The sequence below is a fragment of the Salmo trutta genome, chromosome 13 (assembly GCF_901001165.1).
Source record: "Salmo trutta chromosome 13, fSalTru1.1, whole genome shotgun sequence".
Classification (NCBI taxonomy): Eukaryota; Metazoa; Chordata; class Actinopteri; order Salmoniformes; family Salmonidae; genus Salmo; species Salmo trutta.
In genome coordinates, this window is record NC_042969.1 from 59499092 (window position 1) to 59524165 (window position 25074).

Below are 25074 nucleotides of genomic sequence, written 5' to 3' on the forward strand. Positions count from 1 at the left end.
TGGGACCAAACCTACATTTGTTATTGAAGTAGAAGTCCTGGGACTGCATTCTGACGAAGAACAAGCAAGGTAAGAACATTTTTCTTATAGGAAATGTGATTTTGGTGAAGGCTAAATTGGTTGGGTGTCTAAATAGCTAGCCCTGTGATGCCGGGCTATGTACTTAGATTATTGCAAAATGTGCTTCATCCGAAAAAGCTATTTTAAAATCGGACATATCGAGTGCATAGAGGAGTTCTGTATCTATAATTCTTAAAATAATTGTTATGCTTTTTGTGAACGTTTATCGTGAGTAATTTAGTAAAATCACCGGAAGTGTTCGGTGGGAATGCTAGTTCTGAACGTCACATGCTAATGTAAAAAGCTGGTTTTTGATATAAATATGAACTTGATTGAACAGACATGCATGTATTGTATAACATAATGTCCTAGGTGTGTCATCTGATGAAGATCATAAAAGGTTAGTGCTGCATTTAGCTGTGGTTTGGGTTTATGTTACATTATATGCTAGCTTGAAAAATGGGTGTCTGATTATTTCTGGCTGGGTACTCTGCTGACATAATCTAATGTTTTGCTTTCGCTGTAAAGCCTTTTTGAAATCGGACAGTGTGGTTAGATAAAGGAGAGTCTTGTCTTTAAATAGCTGTAAAATAGTCATATGTTTGAAAAGTGGAAGTTTTCGGCTTTAGAGGAGTTTGTATTTCGCGCCCCGCCCATCATTGGATATTGGAGCAGACGTTCCGCTAGCGGAACGTGTAGATGTAAGAGGTTTTAAACAAACACACCACCCTGAACCACATAAAACAAATACCCTCTGCCACGTCCTGACCAAACTACAATACTAATTAACCCTTATACTGGCCAGGACGTGACAGTACCCCCCCCCCTTAAAGGTGCTAACCCCGGAAACACCTAAAAAAAAAAAACAAAAAAAAACAACAAACTCAAACAACAACAACAAAAAATTCCCCCTTACTAAAGGGAGGGAAGGGAGGGTGGCTGCCGTCAACGACGGCACTGTGCTACACCCCCCCTCCCCGATCCACCTATATCAGGAGGTGGCTCCGGTTCTGGCCGTTCCAGGCAGTCGGGCCACTCTGGCAGTTCGGGGCAGTCTGGCCAGTCTGGCCGCTCGGGGCAGTCTGGCAGCTCGGTGCAGTCTGGCAGCTCGGGGCAGTCTGGGCAGTCTGGCAGCTCGGGACAGTCTGGACAGTCTGGCAGCTCGGGACAGTCTGGGCAGTCTGGCAACTCGGGACAGTCTGGGCAGTCTGGCAACTCGGGACAGTCTGGGCAGTCTGGCAACTCGGGACAGTCTGGGCAGTCTGGCCACTCGGGACAGTCTGGGCAGTCTGGCCACTCGGGACAGTCTGGGCAGTCTGGCCACTCGGGACAGTCTGGGCAGTCTGGCCACTCGGGACAGTCTGGGCAGTCTGGCCACTCCGGCAGTTCAAGGCAGTCTGGCCACTCCGGCAGTTCAGGGCAGTCTGGCCACTCCGGCAGTTCAGGGCAGTCTGGCCACTCCGGCAGTTCAGGGCAGTCTGGCCACTCCGGCAGTTCAGCGCAGTCTGGCCACTCCGGCAGTTCAGCGCAGTCTGGCCACTCCGGCAGTTCAGCGCAGTCTGGCCACTCCGGCGACTGTTGACTGGCGGGCAGCTCCGTCGACTGTTGACTGGCGGGCAGCTCCGACGACTGTTGACTGGCGGGCAGCTCCGACGACTGTTGACTGGCGGGGCTGGGTTTACGCACTTGAAGGCTAGTGCGGGGAGCGGGAACAGGACGAGTCGGACTGGGTTGACGCACTTCCGGGTCCGCACGAGAGACAGGAGCTGGAAACCCAGGGCTATGGAGGCGCACAGCCGGTCTAGATCTTACCTCCTGCACAACCCGCCTTGGCTGGATGGAACTAGTAGCCCTGTACGAGCGGGGTGCTCGTACAGGGCAGACTGGGCTGTGCAGGGGCCTGATGGTAGCCGTGCGTAGAGCAGGAGTTGGGTAGCCTGGTCCTCGGAGGCGTACCGGCGACCAGATGCGCTGCGCAGGCATCCTCCTACCAGGCTGGATGCCCGCTCTAGCACGGCACCTGCGAGGGGCTGGAATAACTCGCACCGGACTGTGCGTGCGTATGGGTGAGATAGTGCGCTTCTCAGCGAAACATAGAGCTCTCCACCCCATACGCTCCTCCATATAACCACGGGTAGCTGGCTTCCGGCTCTTCCTACGCCTAGCCAAACTACCCGTGTGCCCCCCCAAAAAAAATTCTTGGGGGTGCCTCTCGTGCTTCTCCCTCAGCGCGTCCATGGCCTCGTACCTCCGCCTCTCTGCCTTGGCTGCCTCAATTTCCCACTGCGGGCGGCGATAATCCCCAGCCTGGTGCCAAGGTCCGGCCCCGTCTAGAACTTCCTCCCAGGTCCACTTCTCCCGCCAGTCCAACTCGAAGTCCCTCTGCTCCTTCCTCTGCTGCTTGGTCCATAGTTGGTGGGTGATTCTGTCACAATTATCTTTGTCTTCTGACGATAATGCGAAATCGTCGTCTGAAAAGGTAGACCAAAACGCAGCAGGCATGCGGTTGTTCATTTTGAACATTTATTCACTCCAAAACGAATACAAAAACAACAAACAAGAAAACGAACGATTTACTGACAGTCTGCAAGGCACAAGGCTAAACACAGAACAATCACCCACAAATAACAACCACAAACACACCCTAATATATGGGACTCTCAATCAAAGGCAGATAGACAACACCTGCCTTCAACTGAGAGTCCCAACCCCAATCAACACAACATAGAAACACACTCACCAGACTACACATAGAAATACATAAACATAGACCATCAACCAAAAACCCGGAAATACTAAATCAAACACCCTTTAAACAAACACACCACCCTGAACCACATAAAACAAATACCCTCTGCCACGTCCTGACCAAACTACAATACTAATTAACCCTTATACTGGCCAGGACGTGACATGCGGTGCAGGAAAGTTTAAGGAAGCACACAGGAAGTGGAGATGGAAGATAGTAGAATAGGGTAGAGGTTTAAAAATAGAAGCAGTAAAAGATACCCCTCAACTTAAAATAAGCAGTGCGTAGCCAACAAAGCTGTCTGCCTGGCTGGCATACGAATGAGCCTGGTAGGAAATGTGTCAGAGCTGCTCACTGAGGGTGGCTGAAGAGACTAGTGCCTGTCAGAACTCTAACTACTGTATAGGCCTACTGCAATGTACGATATGTGAGTGGGGGTTACCAAGCAAGCACTAGAAATCATACTCATCAATCAGATCTATCAACCTTAATGTTACACACAATAATACACAGTTTAAGTACGTCAAAGTAAGAACAGACCCCCTCTAGCGACCACACCAAGGAATGCACATCTACGGAGAAATCAAGCATTTTAAACAACAGCGGAAAGCATTCATTAACAAACCAGGAAGTTCAACACCATATATGTATATGCTCCATACTTATCACCGGTGGCACATCGTCAAAGCACAAAAAAAATAAGGAAATAACAAGATGCTGGGACAGATCCCCAAGAATCAAATCAAAGTTTATTTGTCACGTGCGCCGAATACAACAGGTGTAGACCTTACAGTGAAATGCTTACTTACAGGCTCTAACCAATAGTGCAAAAAAGGTATTAGGTGAACAATACGTAGGTAAAAATATAAAACAACAGTAAAAAGACAGGCTATACAGTAGCGAGGCTATAAAAGTAGCGAAGCTACATACAGCCACTGGTTAGTCAAGATCCCCCAAAGGCGGCCAAGAAGGGGAAACACACTCCACTGTGCCTGCGAGGAGAGGACAGGGCAGGGCTAGGCAGCTGAACACTTCTGCCTAGAGACCCAGAGAGAAATGAGATGCTCATAAAACATGCATGGTGTGAAACCAGGGTCAGCAGGCTAGGCAACCAGGGTTCTGTTGCACCCTGTCTTCACCCAGGCCGGAAATGGAAAGGCAATAAGGGGCCTTCTGTGGCATGTGGAACTCAGCACCTGCAAGGGCGCTGCCTCCTTAGCCACGGTAACAATCTGAGCCATTAAGCTGTGTAGTTTGGAGGAAGTGTAGTTTATTCAGTGTCTTCTCATTTGACGGGGTATTAAAAATGTCTTTAAAATACCTTGCTTTTAACCCTTTGCTTACCTTTAGATTTACCCCAGTAGTTTATATTCAGCGTGTCATTGCACTCCAACGTTGGTTGCCATAAGCTGACATCGGCCATGTATTCTGAGTATTACGCAAGCTTTGTATTTGAGAGGGTTCAAGTGAAGTGCTCCGAAAATGTATCTTGTAACATCCAGATAGACATCTACATTAGATTTTCTGCTTATTTTTTCTGAAAATATTTTGGCTAGTTCATACAACGGTAGGGCCTATACCTTGAGTATGTCATGACAGTACTATATTACCTGTGACAGTACTGTATTACCTGTGACAGTACTATATTACCTGAGTGGATTCTGTAGTTCCCACCGGAGCCCTTGCTTCCCTCTGGCATCATGCTCTTCATCCTGAACGCCTCCTCTGGGTGGTTGAAGCGGAAAAATACTGACTGGCCAAAACACAGCATACAGCCTGTAAAAGAAAACATGGGAGGTTGAGAAAGCAGCATTTGTGATGGAGGTGGTTCAGTGAACCATGCATGCATGACGAGTAACTTTGCCTGAGACCTAAAGACTTGCATTAACTCCCCAAGGCCAGGCTTGTCACATTGATATCTGTCATCTGTATCTTCAGTTCATCAGCTTTAGCTTCAACTGATGTTGCCTCTGTAATATATGAGTGAAACACATCCAATATAAGTCTGGACAGTGTTACTGGAAATATACTTGATCTTTTCATCATCAGTCATTACAAGTCACTGGGGTCTGGCAGATTGATAAGGTGGTGAGGGGTTTGATAGACATTGCGTAACAACAGGATATGAAAAGGCAGGCATGGCCTGTAACTCACTTCTATGTAAGCATTGCGCATTGCCTTGTGAGTGAAGACCATAGATTTAGTTTTATCTCTATGGAAAATACTCTGTGCTTGTAGTGCCTATTCTGATCGATTTAAAGCCTTGTTTGAAAAATCTGAAACATTCTAATTCAGTCTTGTATGCTACTAACTAAAAGTAATCAGGAGAAAGCAAAGATTGATACTGTACTGTCCAAATATAGTCCCATTATACAGTGAATAGCTGAAAATATATTTTAGATTGAGATAAATAGAGGGTGGTCTGTTAACTGATACCTGTCATCAGCAACCAGAGAAACTGGGGGGAAAAAGGCTTTCATGGAAACTTTTCAATCAGAGCACCATCATTGTACAGTGGGTGAGATCCAGATGCACCATATTCCCTTTAGAGTGCACTATATTTAACCAGGGCTGTTCAGAAGTAGTGCACTATATAGGGAATAGGATTTCACTTGGGATGCATAGTGTGTACAATGCAGCCAGATGCCTTTTTATTCCATGGCAGTGGGGAAAAACAGTTGATTACTTCACAGGCTCTGACAGGACAGGAAGTGATTAGGACACAAACACAGGCACAGCTGAATTACCGTGGTAACTATCACACCAGTGTAGGGAGACGAGATGACGCCAATGCAGCGGAGAAGCAGATACATTTCTTTTATGTCGACAGAGTTGAGCTTAGCTTTAATTGTTTCACTAATGGGAAAATTTGAAAAGTTTCAGGCCCTTTCTATTATATATGATGTTTATGTCCACATTTGATAATAAAATATATGAAATGAACGTCTCTGGGGAGGCAAACATAAAAACAAGCGATGTGATGGGTAGTACTGAGACGTATTACATTTTATAACAATATTACTTAAGATTGTAGAGGAGAGCGCCACATCAACTGAATATCTGTCTGTACACGCTCTCTGTTCTTCTTCAGGAGACAGAGGTTGTGCGTTTTGGCAGGCCTGAGTCACAGCCAAGGAGAACAGAGGCATGGCTTTGACCTGCATCAACACGATTTGAGGGAGGGAAAACTCAATCACGCCCAGTGACAGTCCCACCCTTCAAATGAAATAGCCCCGGGCTACAGCCCTCACACACTGTAAGCCAACTCAACCTCACAACTCATTGGCTATTCAGAGAGCACACACGCACTGTACAGACTTGATCCAAAGTATTAATAGCATAGATGTTGCACATCATACCATCAGGGTCATCAGGCAGGAAAACATGTAAAAATTGCAAAGCGAGGAAGAAAAACACACTGTGTGATTGCAATTACTTTATGTGGTTGTATCTGACACCACAAATGAAGTTCCATAGGGGAAAATAAAATAAAATGTTTAAAAGTATGTAGTCTGTGCAGAATGCAGATACGAACTGTGAATGCAGAACTGTTTCGGTCACCCACAGCAGAAAAATCCTGTCAGGCTAACATGGCCTTGTTTACTTTACCCAATACAGCTGTACAGCTCTATTGGAATACAGGCAGTGGACGAAGAAGCGTTATACTTGGTTGCTGATGTTAGAAGAAGGAGACTGGTTCTCCTGTTGTTTTCATCACATGCTGAACTTGCCATTCACTGACTGTTTGCCTCTGTTCTGCCCTTTCTCTTTTTCCCTTAGGGACTGATCCAAAGATCTCGGCAACCGTAGGACCTCGTGTGCCTCTCTGTCTGTGGCTTCCGGTGAGGGTTAACTAAAAGTGTCTGCTGCACCAGAAAAAAAGCACACACGCACCCATAAATGGACATACATTAAAATCAGATCAAATTTGATTTGACACATGCTTCACTAAACAGGTGAAATGCTTACTTACGGGCCCTTCCCGGCAATGCAGAAAAAAAAGAGAAATACTAAAAAAACTAATAACACAACAAATAAATACACAATGAGTAACGATAAACACACATTACATACACACTCCTGCGCACACACCACAGGCACAGGGCAAAGGAGTAACGGTGCCCCATCCTGATGCCTCTACAGCTGAGCAGTGACGCGACAGGCCATCAGGGATCAGACAGGCAGGATGAGGCAGCAAACCACACAAAGAGCTGCTCGTTTACACCATTTCCAAGCTACAGAAGTGTGTGTGTGTGTGTGTGTGTGTGTGTGTGTGTGTGTGTGTGTGTGTGTGTGTGTGTGTGTGTGTGTGTGTGTGTGTGTGTGTGTGTGTGTGTGTGTGTGTGTGTGTGTGTGTGTGTGTGTGTGTGTGTGTGTGTGTGTGTGTGTGTGTGTGCTCATAAGCCTATAACCAGGAGTGGACAACACACTGGACAAGCACAGGCATCAAACTGGGTCTGAGTCAAGGACATGACAAGTTCAAGAATTTCCAATCTCTCTCAACAACCGTTGAATAGCTAGCTAGGGCGAACCTTGAAGTATGACTCATAAGAATAATTAATTTCTGATAGTTTTTCTTTACTCAGAGGGAGGAGAGCAAAACCATTACATCTAGCCATGGTTGATCATATCAATGCAAGGAAAATATTGCAAAATAACCGAATGATTTGTTAAGTGTGAGTTAGTGTACAGACAAAAGCATTCTGAAGATCTTCCTACAATACAACAGCAGCATAAATGGCTAGTCAGTAGCCACCTGCAGTGACAGGACAGGGTCATTATCTGTGAACCACATCAATGTCAATTAAGTCTCATCAATTCAGCCATTACAGACCTAATTATATTGATGGATCCCTTGGCATAGGGAAACACTAATCAACAGTATGTGACTATAGATTTAACACAATTTGCCATGGGGAAAAGAGAAAAATATATAGTTTTATAGCTAATCTCATGCTATTCCACAGATTTTGCCATGAAGCTAAGAGAGAATGTTGCTATTTTAAAGCTAATTTCCTGCAATTCTGCACATTTTGCCATGGGGCAGAGAGGAAAATGTGCAGTTTTATTGCGTATCATGCTATTCTATACATTTTGCCATGAGGCTGAGAGATGTAGCATTTTTAAAGATTAGAGGTAAAATATCCAGTACCAGTCAAACATTTGGACACACCTACTCATTCAAGGGTTTTTCTTAATTTTTCATATTTTCTACATTGTAGAATAATAGTAAGACATCAAAACTATGAAAGTGCTAAACAAATGTATATTTGAGATTCTTCAAAGTCGCCACCCTTTGCCTTGATGACAGCTTTGCACACTCTTGGCATTCTCTCAACCAGCTTCAACAGTCTTGAAGGAGTTCCCACATATGCTGAGCAATTGTTGGCTGTTTTTCCTTTACTCTGCGGTCCAACTCCACTCATCCCAAACCATCTCAATTGGGTTGAGGTTGGGTGATTGTGGAGGCTAGGTCATCTGATGCAGCACTCCATCACTCTCCTTCTTTGTCAAATAGCCCTTACACAGCCTGGACGTGTGTTTTGGGTCATTTTCCTGTTGAAAAACAAATGATAGTTCGACTAAGCGCAAACCAGATGGGATGGCGTATTGCTGCAGAATGCTGTGGTAGTCATGCTGGTTAAGTGTGCCTCGAATTCTAAATAAATCACAGACATTGTCACCAGCAAAGCACCGCCACACCATCACACCTCCTCCTCCATGCTTCACGGTGGGAACCACACATGCGGAGATCATCCATTCACCTACTCTGCATCTTACAAAGACACGGTGGTTGAAAAATCTCAAATTTGGACTCATCAAACCAAACAACAGATTTCCACCGGGCTAATATCCATTGCGCATGTTGCTTAGCCCAAGCAAGTCTCTTCCTCTTTTTGGTGTCCTTTAGTAGTGGTTTCTTTGCATCAATTTTACCATGAAGGCCTGATTCTCACAGTCTCCTCTGAACAGTTGATGTTGAGGTGTGTCGGATACTTGAACTCTGTGAAGCATTTATTTGGGCTGCAATCTGAGGTGCAGTTAACTCTAATGAACTTATCCTCCACAGCAAGAGAGCCAGTTTCATCATAGTGCTTGATGTTTTTTCCGACTGCACTTGAAGTTCTTGAAATGTTCCAGATTGACTGACCTTCATGTCTTAAAGTAATGATGGACTGTCATTTCTCTTTGCTTATTTGAGCTGTTCTTGCCATAATATGGACTTGGTCTTTTACCAAATAAGGCTATCTTCTGTATACCACCCCTACCTTGTCACAACACAACTGCTCAAACGCATTAAGAAGGAAAGAAATTCCACAAATGAACTTTTAACAAGGCACACCTGTTATTTGAAATGCATTCCAGGTGACTACCTCATGAAGCTGGTTGAGAGAATGCCAAGCGTGTGCAAAGCTGTCATCAAGGCAAAGGGTGGCTACTTTGAAGAATCTCAAATAGAAAATATATTTTGATTTGTTTAACACTTTTTTGGCTACTACATGACTCCATATGTGTTATTTCATTGTTTTGACTTCTTCACTATTATTCTACAATGTAGAAAATAGTAAAAATAAAGAAAACCCCTGGAATGAGTAGGTGTGTCCAAACTTTTGACTGGTGCTGTAGGTGTGTTACCTTTTTTTTGCTCAATCTGATTGGGTGGACCTGGCTCCCCAGTGGGTGGGCCTGGGCCTCAGGCCTACCACTGCCTAAGTCTGGGGAAATTCCCTGACTGGAATCATAAATTAGATTAAGCATGCAGGTCTAATCAGAATACGGGACACATAGAATAGCATGCTGTGATTCTCATGCCTTGTTTTCATAATTAACTATCTTTCACAACAAATAGTCATTGAGTGAGTCAATACCATTAGCAAGATCCCCAGGCAATCACTATGCTGGAATTCAATAAATCTAGCAGTCATCTGTTGCAGATATAGCTACTGTACAGAGGAATAGATAAATGGAGAACGTCTTTAGAGACATACAGATGGATTGATGGTGGTAACACATTGAGCATGAATCATTTGTTGGTTTGGCGTTACAACAGACCAACATACTAAGAAGCGTCTACATTTGCATCTTGTCATCAGATTTACCTGGATGTGAACATGTGTCTGGAGACTGGAGGTTTCCATACTTAACTTAATCTCTTCATTCACAATTTCTTTGTATTAAGTGTAGGGCCCAGAGTATTTCCAAACCATTTGACCTGACCGGGGAAAACGCAGGGCACTAAGTAATGAGCAACCTACTAAGACCTGAGTATAAATTATTGATATGATAAGTGATTGTGTGGATGTTGCTAATATTTTGGCATCACAACACTGAAGTGTGAGAGGCCTCCCCTATGTAAAAACCCTCAGGTTGTGAGCTCCTCACTGCAGCACCTCCCTTCACTTCCATGCCCTTTTCATGCTGTCCCACCATGCTTTTGTCTAGGGGCTCCTCCTCAGCTTATTTCTACTGAGACAGAGCTGTTGAGCAAATGTCAATCTACTGACTATTAACCAGACCGATTATACCAAATCAGAACACAGATAGATACCTAACCCAACTCCCTAGGTGGTCCGTGGAGATCTCCACTAGAGCACTTCCATAACACTGTAGGGGTCACATTCCCATTGGACATTCCCTAGTCAATCACCTTTGGTTAATCATAGGAGAGGACAGAGTATAGGCAGCGAGGGCACTAAACCAGTGACAGGGTTGTAGAATAGATCCTTGTGTGATCATGTTCCCCTATAATGATCTCCACTCCAGGGGCAGACTGGCCATCTGGTACTTCTGGCAAATGCCAGTTGGGCTGGTCCATTTTTAGACCAGTCGGTCTGCCTAACATTTTTTTGTGTGCAAAATTATCATTAGCTGGCTAAAAATGGGCCGGTGTGGGGGCCTCAATGGGAAAAATGGCCCAGTGTGAGGGCCTCAAGGAAAATAATGGGCAGATGTGTTACATGCTGAACACACCACTCGCGTCGCGTGCGTGAGCGTGAGCGTTGCAAAATAAATTTACACATGCATGTCATTCAATCATTGCACCCACACCGCTCACGCGCGCCAATGAGTGTCTGTGTTGCCAAGCGCTAAAATAGAAGTCAGTTCCATTTGTGATGCTGAACGTGGTGCAAGTCCTGCCACTCCCATCTCCTCATTGGTTTATAGATGCAGATACCCACGTGCCATCTCCTCATTGGTTATACCCACGTGGGTGATTGAAAGATGAACTGAGGTCGGTCGTGGTAATACACCAATGAAAGTTAGATGCCAATTGCCATATAAAGTCCAAAGAAAATGCCCGGAAAGAGGAGAGATGACTAGAAACGATTCGGTTGACCGTTTTATGTGTGGATTAATTGTGACAGTGTGGAGGACCTTGTGCATTTCAGGTAAAATAACAACTCAACGTTTATATCCTAGGACAAATTAGCTGGCAACAGCAAGCTAGCTAAATAGGACAAATTATCTAGCAACTGCAAGCGTCCGGTTTGGGTATGTTGTTAGAAATGCCAGGGCCCCAGCTCATCTCATGCTCCCAAGTGGCGCAGCGGTCTAAGGCACTGCATCTCAGTGCTAGAGGCATCACTACAGACTCTGGTTCGATTCCAGGCTGTATCACAACCAGCCGTGATTGGGAGTCCCATAGGGCAGCGCACAATTGGCCCAGTGTCATCCGGGTTAGGGTTTGGCGGTGTAGGCTGTCATTGTAAATAAGAATTTGTTCTTAACTGACTTGCCTACTTAAATAAAGGTTAAATTAATAAAATAAATACAAAATGTAATCCCTCCATATGTTTTCAGCTCTCCTCAGATTTGAAGTGAAGAACCCTTTCACCAGAGACAAGCATCTCATGGATTCCAATAAGAGCTGGGATTAAGAGCAATATTTCCTTACTCTGTTCAGTAGAAGGCTGAGCTTAAAAAAAACTCACCTCTGATCTCCAAACAGCACGAGAGTGCAACGTTTATTCAAGTTCTTTGCTAAAACGACCTGACAGTAAAATATGACACGTTGCCATTTTTATAATTAAAATTCATGACGTCATTTGGGAGAGGACACGGTTCAATGGTAAATGAAAAAAAACCTTCACAGAAAAGAATGAATTGGGGCTGTTGGAAGAGAACGGGACTGGCGGGTGCGCAGCCAAGATCCTCACAGTTAATCAGCGAGATTGATTCTCTCAACATCGCGAGGCAGAGTTCTCCTTTACCACTTCATTAATGGCAGAAGTCGTGGGTTCTCATCACAGTGAGTGCACTTTGGGAATGGCTCCAATGTACATCTTTCTTATCTCGTATGGGGCTGTCTCTGCAAGTTACCATATTCACGTTATTCAATTACAACCAAAAAGTGAACCATGTCGCCTACTCAAGAATAAGACGGGTGATTTGACATGACTATATTTTCAATATTCTAAACCGAAAAGCACAGATGGGGTTGTCTGAGATGGGCGTGCATATGTCTTTACTGCAAGGGCACTTTGACACAACTAGAAGTGACACCAAAGAGCACAGACCATTATTCCCTGAAAACACCTTGGCACTGGCAGGGATTCAAATCTCCAGGAAATTACAGACCCTGTTCTGCAAGGACAACAGCATCACCTCAAGAGATATTATTTCATGAAAAACTGGTAAATGAAAGTAACAATAGGAGAAGGTTGGGTTGGCATACCTGGCGGGGTAGGTACTACACTGTATTATATCACGGTAGTGTCACATTTAGACCACATTCTCTGGAGTTAAACCCTTGCTTGAACCTTGTCAAGCAACAATATGAAAGCATTTTCATATCATCATTTTAATGTAGCATAGCTAGTCAAAAATAACTTCATTATTAAGCCTTGGAAAGTGAGCCATTGGGGCCACTGAAATAAGATATAGGAAACTTGGCTGATAGCAAATACTTGGAATTCTGATAACGTGAGGGCATGTATGAAAAAATAGCAATCAGCTGAGAAGTTTCAGTTGGCTTCAACAAAGAAAGACTTCCTTTGACCCTCCGTCTGTGAGTAACCTGAACTTCTATAAGACCAAATGTATTTACATTCCTTTACTATTAGTTAACTATTTAAGCGTTGACAATTTCACGTTTTACTGTTTCATCATAAAACACAGAAGAGCCGACACTAAACCTAGAGTGTCAGACATCTCTAAAGCAGAGGACATACTGGACAAAGGGATGCCTAAAAAGTAAGCAAGACAGTTGCCATGGCATTGTTGTGTTTTACTGCTTAAGGAAAGGCCAGACACTTTCAAGCTCACCAGTTAATCACTCAATGCTTTAGCCAATGCAGAGGACATAAAGTGCAGCCACACATACCAAAAGATAGAGAGGAGATTCACAGGAAAGCAGTGGAAGTTCATCTGAGAAGAACAAGTTCCCATATGTCCATTCTATTTTCACCAACATAAAGGAGTTGGCATATCCAAAATAACTGAGTTGGATGTCAGCCTACTTTTTAAAGAGGTTAAAGGTAGCCTATACAGCAATACCCGATGAGAAAGTACATTTTAAGCTTGTGAACAATAAAATTAATGATGGTGTCAGTAAGTATTTTGGTAATATACACTGCTGTTAATTTGGTGCTAAAATAAGTATAACACAGTCAACCATCTACAGTATATTGCATTTGACACCACTGATACGGATTTCAGGCTTCCTCTTCATATACTTTCATAATTGAGAAATGTATTCATTAACATTTATCCCAGATACAATATCTTGAAACTATCTGCCACCCTCTGTGAGTGTCATAATGAGGTGTGAGGGGGTCTAGTAACAGATGTGCACTGAACGCACTCTCACCCTCACCTCCTTTTGCCGGAACATCATAAGACAATAAATACTCCTGCTGGTCATGTCAGTGAAACAGATGGCTATGGGTTATTTCTCTATCCATGCTATGTGGACGTGGCCTCACAAACAGAGGAGTCCAGGTCCCACCAAGCATGAGCAGGGGCTCACGGAGCTGAAAAAAAGGAGGGAATTGTATGACAGCCTGAGGCTTGTTTGCAGAGGGGGTGCACCTCATGTCTCTTTACATCCTATGCATACAATGGGGGTCAATGCAATGTGTCAGAAATGACAGAATGTTGGACGGGGGAGTTTTGAGTGGGCTTGCTAATATGAGAATAGACTGCATCTAGATTCTACACAGGGTTAACAGCATGCTTAGGTCACATCGACCAGGAATAGAAATGTAACCGTAAACAGGCATCCGGTGACCATGACAAAATGAAAAGGGATCACTGCAGTGTCATAGCGGGGGATTTGGCTAAAGATTTCACCCATGTATGTTTTTCTGTCTGTAAATTGAACTCAAGTGGATGAGGAAGTTCAGTGGAATAAACAATACTATTGCAGAAATATGAGATGAAAGTCATCTTAAAAGTTGACAAATTATATATATATATATATATATATATATATAAAATATGTGATTGTTTTGTATATATATATGTTACAAACAAAACAATCACATATTTTGTGCGGAACCACAAAATAATACAATAGATCAATGTTATTTTACTGGTGCAATAGTGCTGGTACATCATATTTTTTTTACAATATCAATATACGTTATTGAGAATACTTTGTATCATATATGCATGATTCGAGATTAGGGTAAAATGTATAATTTGAATGTTACAATGTTATACCTACTGTATAACGTCACCCATCTACTGTAGCGAATCAAGAGACTCGCTTTCGGTTTGTGGGCCACAATTGATGATTAATCAATTGCAAAAAAATGGTAGATATAACACACAATTGAAATACTCTACAGCATACACATTACCTTTAATTCTGAGAGAAAAAAACGTACTTTAAATGCAAATGAAAGTCCTCTTGCCCTCCGCTGTTAACATCGCAGCTGCTCCTTTAAAATGAGCCACGTGTTTTTCCTGAACGGCAAATGATTGTTGAAGAACTAGAAAGCGTTAATGTGGGCTTGTCTTGACGACTCTTTTGTTACGGTAATATTTATCAGTATTCTTCCACAGGCTACTCACATAGGTTACGTTATGTGTTCACAAAGAGCGCTCTCCACCTGCCTTCTAGTGGAGCCAGCAGAAAAGTGAGTTAATCCAACGCGTAGGGATACAATCCATTTCAGTGAAATATTTAGCATTACAATTCGTTGTTGTCTATTGTTCCTTCTAACGCAGCCTCGTGTATTGCCCTATTTCACAGTCAGTCACTATCGCAGTAGGCTACACGCGCATGATTGTTTCATGGTGACTCCTGGCAGCGGGAGAGATGGTTGGTGTTGAAACCGCAGCTGTCTCCGACACAGGCTCAAACTAATATCCACACCAGAGAGAAAGAGAAAATGGGTTGGTGTAGGTGGGGGGGGGGGGCAGTAACCCTGAGTCAGAGCTCCTTTGTGCAATCCCAAATCTGTGTCGTCTGAATCAACCTCACCCATTTCCTCCAATAGTAGTTGTGTATCCTCTGACTCTGTCTGACTGACTGACTACTAGGTTAGTCATGGCATGACTTTCTTTTAATGATACACTACATGGCCAAAAGTATGTGGACACCTGCTTGACAAACGTCTCATTGCAAAATCGTGGCCATTAAGATGGAGATGTTGGAACATAGCTGTTGGGACTTGCTTCCATTCAGCCACAAGAGCACTAGGGAGGTCGGGCACGGATGTTGGGTGATTAGGCCTGGCTCGCAGTCGGCGTTCCAATTCATCCCAAAGGTGTTGTGTTGATGTCAGGGCTCTGTGCAGGCCAAGTTCTTCCACACCGATTTCGACAAACCATTTCTGTATGGACCTCGCTTTGTGCACGGGGGCATTGTCATGCTGAAACAGGAAAGTGCCTTCCAACAAAGTTGGAAGCACAGAATCGTCTAGAATGTCATTGCATGCTGTAGCGTTAAGATTTCTCTTCCCAGGAATTAAGGGGCCTAGCACGAACCATGAAAAATAGTCCCAGACCATTATTCCTCCTCCACCAAACTTTACAGTTGGCACTATGCATTAGGGCAGGTAGCGTTCTCCTGGCATCCGCCAAACCCAGATTTGTCCATCGGACTGCCGGATGGTGAAGCGTGATTCATCACTTCAGAGAACGCATTTCCACTGCTCCATCGTCCACTGGCGGCTGCTCGGACATTTCATGAACTCCCGACGAACAGTTCTTGTGCTGACGTTGCTTCCAGAGGCAGTTTGAAACTCGGTAGTGAGTCTTGCAACCAAGGACAGATAATTTTTTACTCGCTACGTGCTTCAGTCCTGTTCTGTGAGCTTGTGTGGCCTACCACTTCACGGCTGAGTGATGTATGTGATGTATTGAAAATCAAGAGGTTTCCTCCCAATCAGGTTGCAATACTGCAGTGTGCCTGAGAGCACGGTCAAGTTTACTGTGGTAACAAATAATTCACTACAGTCCCACATGGTTATTTCTCGATCGAAGTGTTTAGAAAAGGTGCACATTTTCATTTACTGAATGGATTTCTTGACTCTAATACTCCCTTCTTAATCGATTTGGGGTTTTAAGTGCTGGTTGCACAGTTAGCAAATAGGCATCAATCTTTGGCTTTAAATGTATACATGTGCATTGGTTAGTCCAGGATTGTAGTGGAGTCCCTCTCAACGACGAAAGAAATATCACAAATACTCTTTGCTATGGGCCTCCCGAGTGGCGCAGCGGTCTAAGGCACTGCATTGCAGTGCTAGAGGCGTCACTACAGATCCGGGTTCGATCCCGGGCTATGTCGCAGCTGGCCGCGACCGGGAGACCCATGAGGCTGGGCACAATTGGCCCAGCGTCTTCTGGGTTAGGGGAGGGTTTGGCCAGCTGAGATGTCCTTGTCCCATCGCGCTGTGGCGGGCCGGGCGCATGCATGCTGACATGGTCGTCAGTTGGACAGTGTTTCCTCCGACACATTGGTGCGACTGGCTTCCGGGTTAAGTGAGCAGGGTAGTGTTTCGGAGAATGCATGGCTTTTGACCTTCACCTCTCCCGAGTCTGTACGAGAGTTGCAGCAATGGGACAATATTTTTTTAATTTAACCTTTATTTCACTAGACAAGTTACAAATTCTTATTTACAATGACGGCCTACCCCGGCCAAACCCTAACGATGCTGGGCCAATTGTGAGCCCAGCATCGTCCGTCCATGTATATATTTTCTACATTGTAGAATAATAGTGAAGACATCAAAACTATGAAATAACACATATGGCAAGTCAGTTCTTATTTACAACGGCAATTAAAGAGGTGGGGTTTCAGGTGTCTACGGAAGGTCACGACAAGAGAGACCACACAACACTACATAAATAGAGACCTAAGACATCATGTACTAACCAAAAAAGTGTTAAACAAATCAGAATATATTTTATATTTGAGATTATTCAAAGTAGTCACCCTTTGCCTTCATGACAACTTTGCACACTCTTGGCATTCTCTCAACCAGCTTCATGAGGTAGTCACCTGGTATGCATTTCAATTAACAGGTGTGCCTTGTTAATTTGTGGAATTTCCTTCCTTCTTAATGTGTTTGAGCCAATCAGTTGTTTTGTGACAAGATAGGGGTGGTATACAGAAGATAGCCCTGTTTGGTAAAAGACCAAGTCCATATTATGGCAAGAACTGCTCAAATAAGCAAATAGAAACAACAGTCCATCATTACTTTAATTAAGACATGAAGGTCAGTCAATCTGGAAAATTTCAAGAACTTTGAAAGTTTCTTCAAGTGCATTTGCAAAAACCATCAAGTGCTATGATGAACCTGGCTCTCATGAGGACTGCCACAGGAAAGGAAGACCCAGAGTTACCTCTGCTGCGGAGGATAAGTTCATTAGAGTTACCAGCCTTAGAAATTGCAGCCCAAATAAATGCTTCACAGAATTCCAGTAACAGACACATCTCAACACTAACTGGTCAGAGGAGACTGTGTGAATCAGGCCTTCATGGTCTAATTGCTGCAAGTAACCACTGCTAAAGGACACCAATAATAAGTAGAGACTTGCTTAGGCCAAGAAACATGAGCAATTGACATTAGACCGGTGGAAAACTGTCCTTTGGTCTGATGAGTCCAAATTTGAGATTGGAGGAGGAATTGTGATGATGTGGGGGTTCTTTGCTGGTGACACTGTTGTGATTTATATAGAATTCAAGGCACACTTAACCAGCATGGCTTCTGCAGCGATACGCCATCCCATCTGGTTTGCACTTAGTGGGACTATAATTTGTTTTTCAACAGGACAATGACCCAACACACCTCCAGGCTGTATAAGGGCTATTTGACCAAGAAGGAGAGTGATGGAGTGCTGCATTAGATGACCTGGTCTCAACAATCACCCGACATCAACCCAATTGAGATGGTTTGGGATGAGTTGGACCGCAGAGTGAACGAAAAGCAGCGATCAAGTGCTCAGCATATGTGGGAACTCCTTCAAGACTGTTGGAAAAGCATTCCAGGTGAAGCTGGTTGAGAGAATGCCAAGCGTGTGCAAAGCTGTCGTCAATGCAAAGGGTGGCTACTTTGAAGAACCTCAAATATAAAATATATTTTGATTTGTTTAACACTTTTTTGGTTACTACATGATTCCATATGCGTTATTTCGACTTGACAGAGAGAACTTGTTGCAAAGGGGAGTGACTCATGATACATCAGAAAGAGTGTACTTTCTTACAAAATACAGCACTGAAGCCGATAACATTAAACGAATCATAAAAAATAATTGGGGAATCATCCAACGCGATACTCTACTACGCCAAGTCTTCCCAGAGCCACCAGTCATAAGCTTTAATTAAGAGATGTCCTACCCTAAATTACAAGTTCTCACAGCTATCTTCCTGGTGACTCTCAAAAACTTGGCTAGATCACAAACCCAAGGGCTCTTTTAAATGTAACCCGTGCAACCATTGCAGAAATATTGCACAGAAAAATATTTTGTTGACACAGCTTCTAAAATGGAGTATCACGTCAAGCATTTCATTAACTGCAAAACCACTCATGTCATCTACAGATTGGAATGTCCACAGTGCAAGGTGTTCTACATTGGATGAACAAAGAGATGCCTTCAAGACCGCTTAGCGGAACACAAGTACACCATACGGGTAGGCAATGAAGACTACCCCATGGAAAGGCACTACAAGTCCTTACACCATGGCAACCCTGCCTCCCTACAAGTTATGAGTATTGATCATGTACCGGCCTCAATTAGAAAAGGGAACCGTCTAAAATAGCTAAACCAAGGGAAAGTTCTTTGGTTTACAAACTACAGGCCACTAAGTACCCTGGTTTAAATGAAGATATGGATTTTTCACCTTTCCTGTAGGGTCGTGATAGGTCCATTTGCAGTCATCTAATGGACATTTTGCTCTATTGCCCTCAGCTATGTTTAGACTGTTGTTGTCCATGTTTACTGTGTTCTAGTGTACTATGGAATAGATTTGCTTTCCTATTTTTGCCATTTTGCCCAGTCATATTTAAAGTTAGAACTACCTTTCTGGTGTTCTTATGCTTCTAGCTTGGAGTTGAATTTTTTGATAACATATCTACAGTACTTCATTTTATAATGTGTATAGTATTGCTTACTAGGTGTTGTCTAATCAATTTTGTAACCACTCCTTCTTCAAATTAGGGCTGATTGGAAAAAGCTGTTCAAAAGAGAACATTGTATTATCATTTCTTTGTACTCCCTGACGAAGGCCATGCAGCCGAAATACGTCAGAGTTTTTAAACTTTGTTTCCATTGAACATGCCATACAAAATAAAGGCCTTTTAATTAATTATATGAAGAGTGCCTTGGTCCTCCTTTCTTTTTGATGACCAAATTACCCCTTTTACCAAAGAGCCCCTTCTGTCTACCAACATCTACTATTGTGTAACTTAGCTTCCCTTCCTCCTATTTTATTTTCTACGCGTTATTTCATTGTTTGATGTCTTCACAATTATTCTACAATGTAGAAAATAGTAAAAAAATAAAGAAAAACCCTTAAATGAGTAGGTGTATCCCAACGTTTGACTGGTACTGTATATATATATATATAGTAAACAAATACTCCTTGCCATTGAGGTTCATTTCAACAAGTCAGTTTGTTTGTAAGGAGTCATACCTTGTGACAGGCGGACTGGTTTGGTGACAGGAAGCCCGTCTGTGGCACACTGGTTCCCACAGGGATGGAGAGTGATGATCCCTGCCCGGTTCTCTATGTAGCAGTGCTGGGCGGCAACTCCTGGGCCCTGGATGCTGATGTCCATCGCCCCATGGCCCAACGTTGTCCTGCCTTTAGGAGCAACACCCAGAAGAGTATGAGCAAAATATGGACACTGTAACTGAGAGATTCTAGCCTGGTGGTAGCCTAATCTGTTCATACAATAAAAGGAGTCGGCTAAAGAAGTACTATAACATTACTGCCAGGCTAGAATGATCCCTCAATGTTCATAGAAGCAGTCTCATCAAATAATTTTGCAAAGAGAAGAATGTGGCTGTATGTTGACGGTCTTTGTTTGTGGCTGTAACTACAGTGTTTTACTTATTGTGTACAACGTCCATGTTGTTACTCTATAATGACAAAGTTATCTATTAATTAAGGTGACAGAATAACTTGCAAGAGAACTGAAACCCTGAAAATAAGTGAATGATTACATAATCTAGTTTCATTCTGGTTTAATCCGTTGTATAAGTCTTTGTAACTCATGGCGAGAGTCAATGTCATATCCAGCAGTCATTCATTAAATTAGGCAGACATGCTAAATAGAAATGCTTTTTTGCTAAATCACATTCCACCCTCCACAACCCCCTCCTTCCGCCCAACACTGGCCCTGTCCAGCCTCATCCCTACTGGGGCTCCAGATAAGAGTAGAAACCCCAGTGGAATGTCACATCACAGTGCAATACGCATTCTCATCCTCTCTCCCCCCTGGACCAAGGCTTCCTCCCAAATAGCACCTTAATCCCTATAACGTGCATTACTTTTGACCAAGGCCCATAGGGAATAAGCTGCCATTATATAGGGCATATGGTGTCATTTGGGATGCAGCCTTTTCAGTGCATTCCATACCCAACTCCCCGCAGAACTCCAGACAAACCGAGAGGGGCTTGGAGAAAGGAATTCCCCAGATGAATGGGTAGCAGTGGTGAACATTGCAGGAGGTGGGGTGAGGGTACTAAAGGGGTGTTAGGGAGGGATGGTGGTGGGGGTTGAGGTCAGGGCCAAATTGTGGTGTAGATATTGGGGGGGACGAATAGTAGACAGAGGGTCCACGGCCACAGGGGACATTTTTTGGGAGATATTAAAACACATTTCCTGCAATTCTACACAACTTGATATGACGTATGCATCTCTTGGGTTCTTTGAGGGGTATATGGAGGGGTATTTTGAATACAATGTATAAGTGGAAGGATAACTGGAAGGCCTCCCCCCAATCTTTGGGGGGAAAACAGCTAACCTGCATTTCAACCCATTTTGCCACGGGCAGAGAGAAAAATGTGCAGTTTTATAATGCTATTCTACACCTTTTGTAATGAGTTGGAGAGAATGTTGCAGTTTAAAGCTATTTTCCTGCAATTCTACATATTTTGCCATGAGACTGAGAAAAAATGCTGCTGTTTTAAAGTAACTGTGTGGCTACCCAATGAGCATGGGCTACCCAATATGCACCGGGTCCATTGTTAGCAAGGTTCCGTTGGCCACATAGTGATGAATGACATTGTTTTGATAGCTACGTTGCTCAAGATGGCTACGTTAGCATCAACTATGGGTAGCTACCGCGAGGGTATGGACTTCTGTTAACGTTACATTTACATTTTAGTCATTTAGCAGACACTGTTATCCAGAGCGACTTACAGTAGTGAATGCATACATTTCATACATTTTTTTCTCTGTACTGTTACGACATTATGTCCTTGCTAACAATGGACCCTGTGCAAATTGGGTAGCCCTTGATCATGCTACCGAAAATAATGAACTACTTCAGAGATGAGGGCGAAGGACATTGTGTACCGGTGTCCTAGCTAGCTACTTCCATCGTCCTAATGTTAACAGAAGTCCAAACCAAGTCATTTGTCACTATGGGGCTGACAGAACCTACAATGGACCCTGTGTATATTGGGTAGCCGCATCTGGCCAGTGAAAATCATACTTTTAAAAGTTAATATTCTGTTAACTCATACCCAAATAATGTTGTTGACTCATCCCATACTCGTATTTGTGTCCAAAGCATAAATTGGAGGGGGAAAAAACACTTCAAAAACCCCACCTCAAACTTGTATCTCAAACAGACCATTTAAAAAATGCTTGCTATTTCCTCATAGAGGATGATGTCATCCTCTACCATTCCAACACAGTTGCTTTTTATAATCATTAATTACCATTTTTTGGAAGGAAAACTATTTAACTTAATTATTGGTAATATTTCACAGAAATCTGGAAACACTGGACAGTTACATTAAAGGTCGATTTTGGGCAAAATCAAGGTTTTATTTCCAATTTTTTTAATTAAATGTTTTATGTATTTACCTGGTATGATCAATGCACCATCAAACCAGGTAATTTAATGGTAAAACTTTTTTTATAATGAGTGAATAAGATATTTAGCTACAGAAGTGCCATTTCTTACTGGTCTATACTTATTCCGTCCAAAAACAAATCCTGGGAAATTACCTCAACACATACTGGAGAAGTTACTGGTTACCTACAAGTGGCTAACTTAGCTAACGACCTAGCTACATCGGTTGCGGTGTGCATGACCAGAATGACACATCGATGAACCTCCAAGGACACACCCCATTTCTGTTTGAAAATGTGTGTGTGTGTGTGTGTGTGTCTGGGTGGGTGGGTGGGTGGGTGGGTGGGGTATAGCCAATAAAGGTTATAGTGGTACTGAAGTGAACACTGCAGGGTGAAGGACATGCCACTGTCAGTTTTATGCTCCTGGGGCTGATGTGTGAGCATATGCATGTTCCTGTATTCTGTGCTCCATTGAGTGTGTGTGCATGCAAATCCTCACTATTGAAAAGCACACTTGAAAGATCAAAAGAATTGTAAGAACCAACCAAATGCTCACGCCTCAGATTAACACATTTCTTTTTACATTTCACTATTGACATTTGGATTGAAGAAATATTAGCTCACCTTCAGGAAGGGGCAGCAGTGTGATGGCTGTACTGAGACGGCCACTGCCCAGACTGACCAGATGGGGGCGCTCTGCCTGGACCTTCAGCCCCTTGCCGCTCTCAAACAGATCCAGTGGTGTGCTCTATGAACAGAAAGGTCATAGACTCAATTATCAGTGTATTAACTCCATTTGGCCTCTACAGTGCATTTGGAAAGTATTCAGACCTCTTGACTTTTTCCACATTTTGTTACGTTATAGCCTTATTCTAAAATGTATTAAATTGTTTTTTTTTCTTCAATCTACACACAATACCCCATAATGACAAAGCACAAGCTTGGCACACCTGTATTTGGGGAGTTTCTCCCATTCTTCTCTACAGATCCTCTCAAGCTCTGTCAGGTTGGATGGGGAGCGTCGCTGCACAGCTATTTTCAGGTCTCTCCAGAGATGTTCGATCAGGTTCATGTCCGGGCTCTGGCTAGGCCACTCAAGAACATTCAGAGACTTGTCCCGAAGCCACTTCTGCATTGTCTTGGCTGTGTGCTTAGGGTCGTTGTCCTGTTGGAAGGTGAACCTTCGCCCCAGTCTGAGGTCCTGCGCACTCTGGAGCAGGTTTTCATCAAGGATCTCTATTTACTTTGCTCCGTTCATCTTTTTCTTGATCCTGACTAGTCTCCCAGTCCCTGCCTCTGAAAAACATCTCCACAGCATGATGCTGCCACCACAATGCTCCACCGTAGGGATGGTGCCAGGTTTCCTCCAGATGTGAAGCTTGGCATTCAGGCCAAATAGTTCAATCTTGGTTTCATCAGACCAGAGAATCTTTTTTCTCATAGTCTGAGATTCCTTTAGGTGCCTTTTGGCAAACTCCAAGCGGGCTGTCATGTGCCTTTTACTGAGGAGTGGCTTCCGTCTGGCCACTTTACCATAAAGACCTGATTGGTGGAGTGCTGCAGAGATGGTTGTCCTTCTGGAAGGTTCTCCCATCTCAACAGAGGAACTCTGGAGCTCTGTCAGAGTGACCATCGGGTTCTTGGTCACCTCCCTGAGCAGGGCAGCCAGCTCTAGGAAGAGTCTTGGTGGTTGGTACTTCTTCCATTTAAGAATGATGGAGGGCACTGTGTTCTTGGGGATCTTCAATGCTGCAGACATTTTTTGGTACCCTTCCCCAGATATTTGCCTCGACACAATCCTGCCTCGGAGCTGTACAGACAATTACTTCGACCTCATGACTTGGTTTTTGCTCTGACATGCACTGTCAACTGTTCGACCTTATATAATCATGTCCAATCAATTGAATTTACCACAGGTGAACTCCAATCAAGTTGTAGAAACATCTCAAGGATGATCAATGGAAACAGGATGCACCTGAGCTCAATTTCAAGTCTCATAGCAAAGGGTCTGAATACTTACGTAAATAAGGTATTTCTGGTTTCTATTTTTAATACATTTGCAAACATTTCGAAAAAACGTTTTTTGCTTTGTCATTGTTCACTTCAAATAAAATGTCGAACTGATTTCACGCTGCGCTTTGGTCTGAATGTTCTTACGACGATCGTGACAGTTGTGGGGTATTGTGTGTAGATTGATGAGGAAAACTTTAAAAAAAATCAATTTTAGAATAAGGCTGTAACATAACAAAATGTGGAAAAAGGGAAGGGGTTAAGTTACATGTTAGTGATTGGAAGCAGACTTAATATCATCAAATATTTTGGAAAAGCTAAATGGGATAGAGAATAGACCTTTAGACAACTACCCTCAAGCTACATTTGGCCTTTTGACTAACCATTAACGCACCCCCAATGGATGGATGCTCCCTTACACTGCAAAAGACAGTCACACAATACATGTTCACTATCCAGACAAACAGTCGGGACATAACATGACATTATATGACCATGTTGGCTATTCAGAAGGATCCCTTTCATTATTTCTCTGTTCATAAACACAATATGTTTCAACACTGTTTTAGGCCTACATTACGGTTCATTTCATAGCCCAGGGGCATCCAGCCTGTATGAATGTCTTCTCTGTGTGGTGGCATTGCTCTAGCTGGCTGCTGGTGCTGTTTACATATTGCTTTATACAGAGAGAGTGTGAGCTGTGAGGGAGCCTAGTTATGCCCGCAGAGCAAAAACACCAGCATGGGGTTTTGGGCTTCGGGAGAAGGAGGAG

General features: G+C 43.4%; 1 protein-coding gene across 15 annotated transcripts in view; it reads right to left on the reverse strand.

Moving 5' to 3' along the window:
• phldb1b (pleckstrin homology-like domain, family B, member 1b) overlaps positions 1 to 25074 on the reverse strand; it is an 83353-nt gene that overhangs the window by 54987 nt on the left and 3292 nt on the right. For 14 of the 15 annotated variants that reach the window (XM_029772891.1, XM_029772896.1, XM_029772893.1 and 11 more), the window contains exons 2-4: positions 22917 to 23040; positions 19896 to 20066; positions 4460 to 4585 (exon numbers count right to left, since the gene is read on the reverse strand). In XM_029772891.1, the coding sequence (XP_029628751.1) occupies positions 4460 to 4585; positions 19896 to 20066; positions 22917 to 23040 (421 nt within the window). Of the gene's footprint in view, positions 1 to 4459; positions 4586 to 14640; positions 15138 to 19895; positions 20067 to 22916; positions 23041 to 25074 lie in introns of those variants that run through there. The other variant, XM_029772900.1, reaches the window with a different exon arrangement.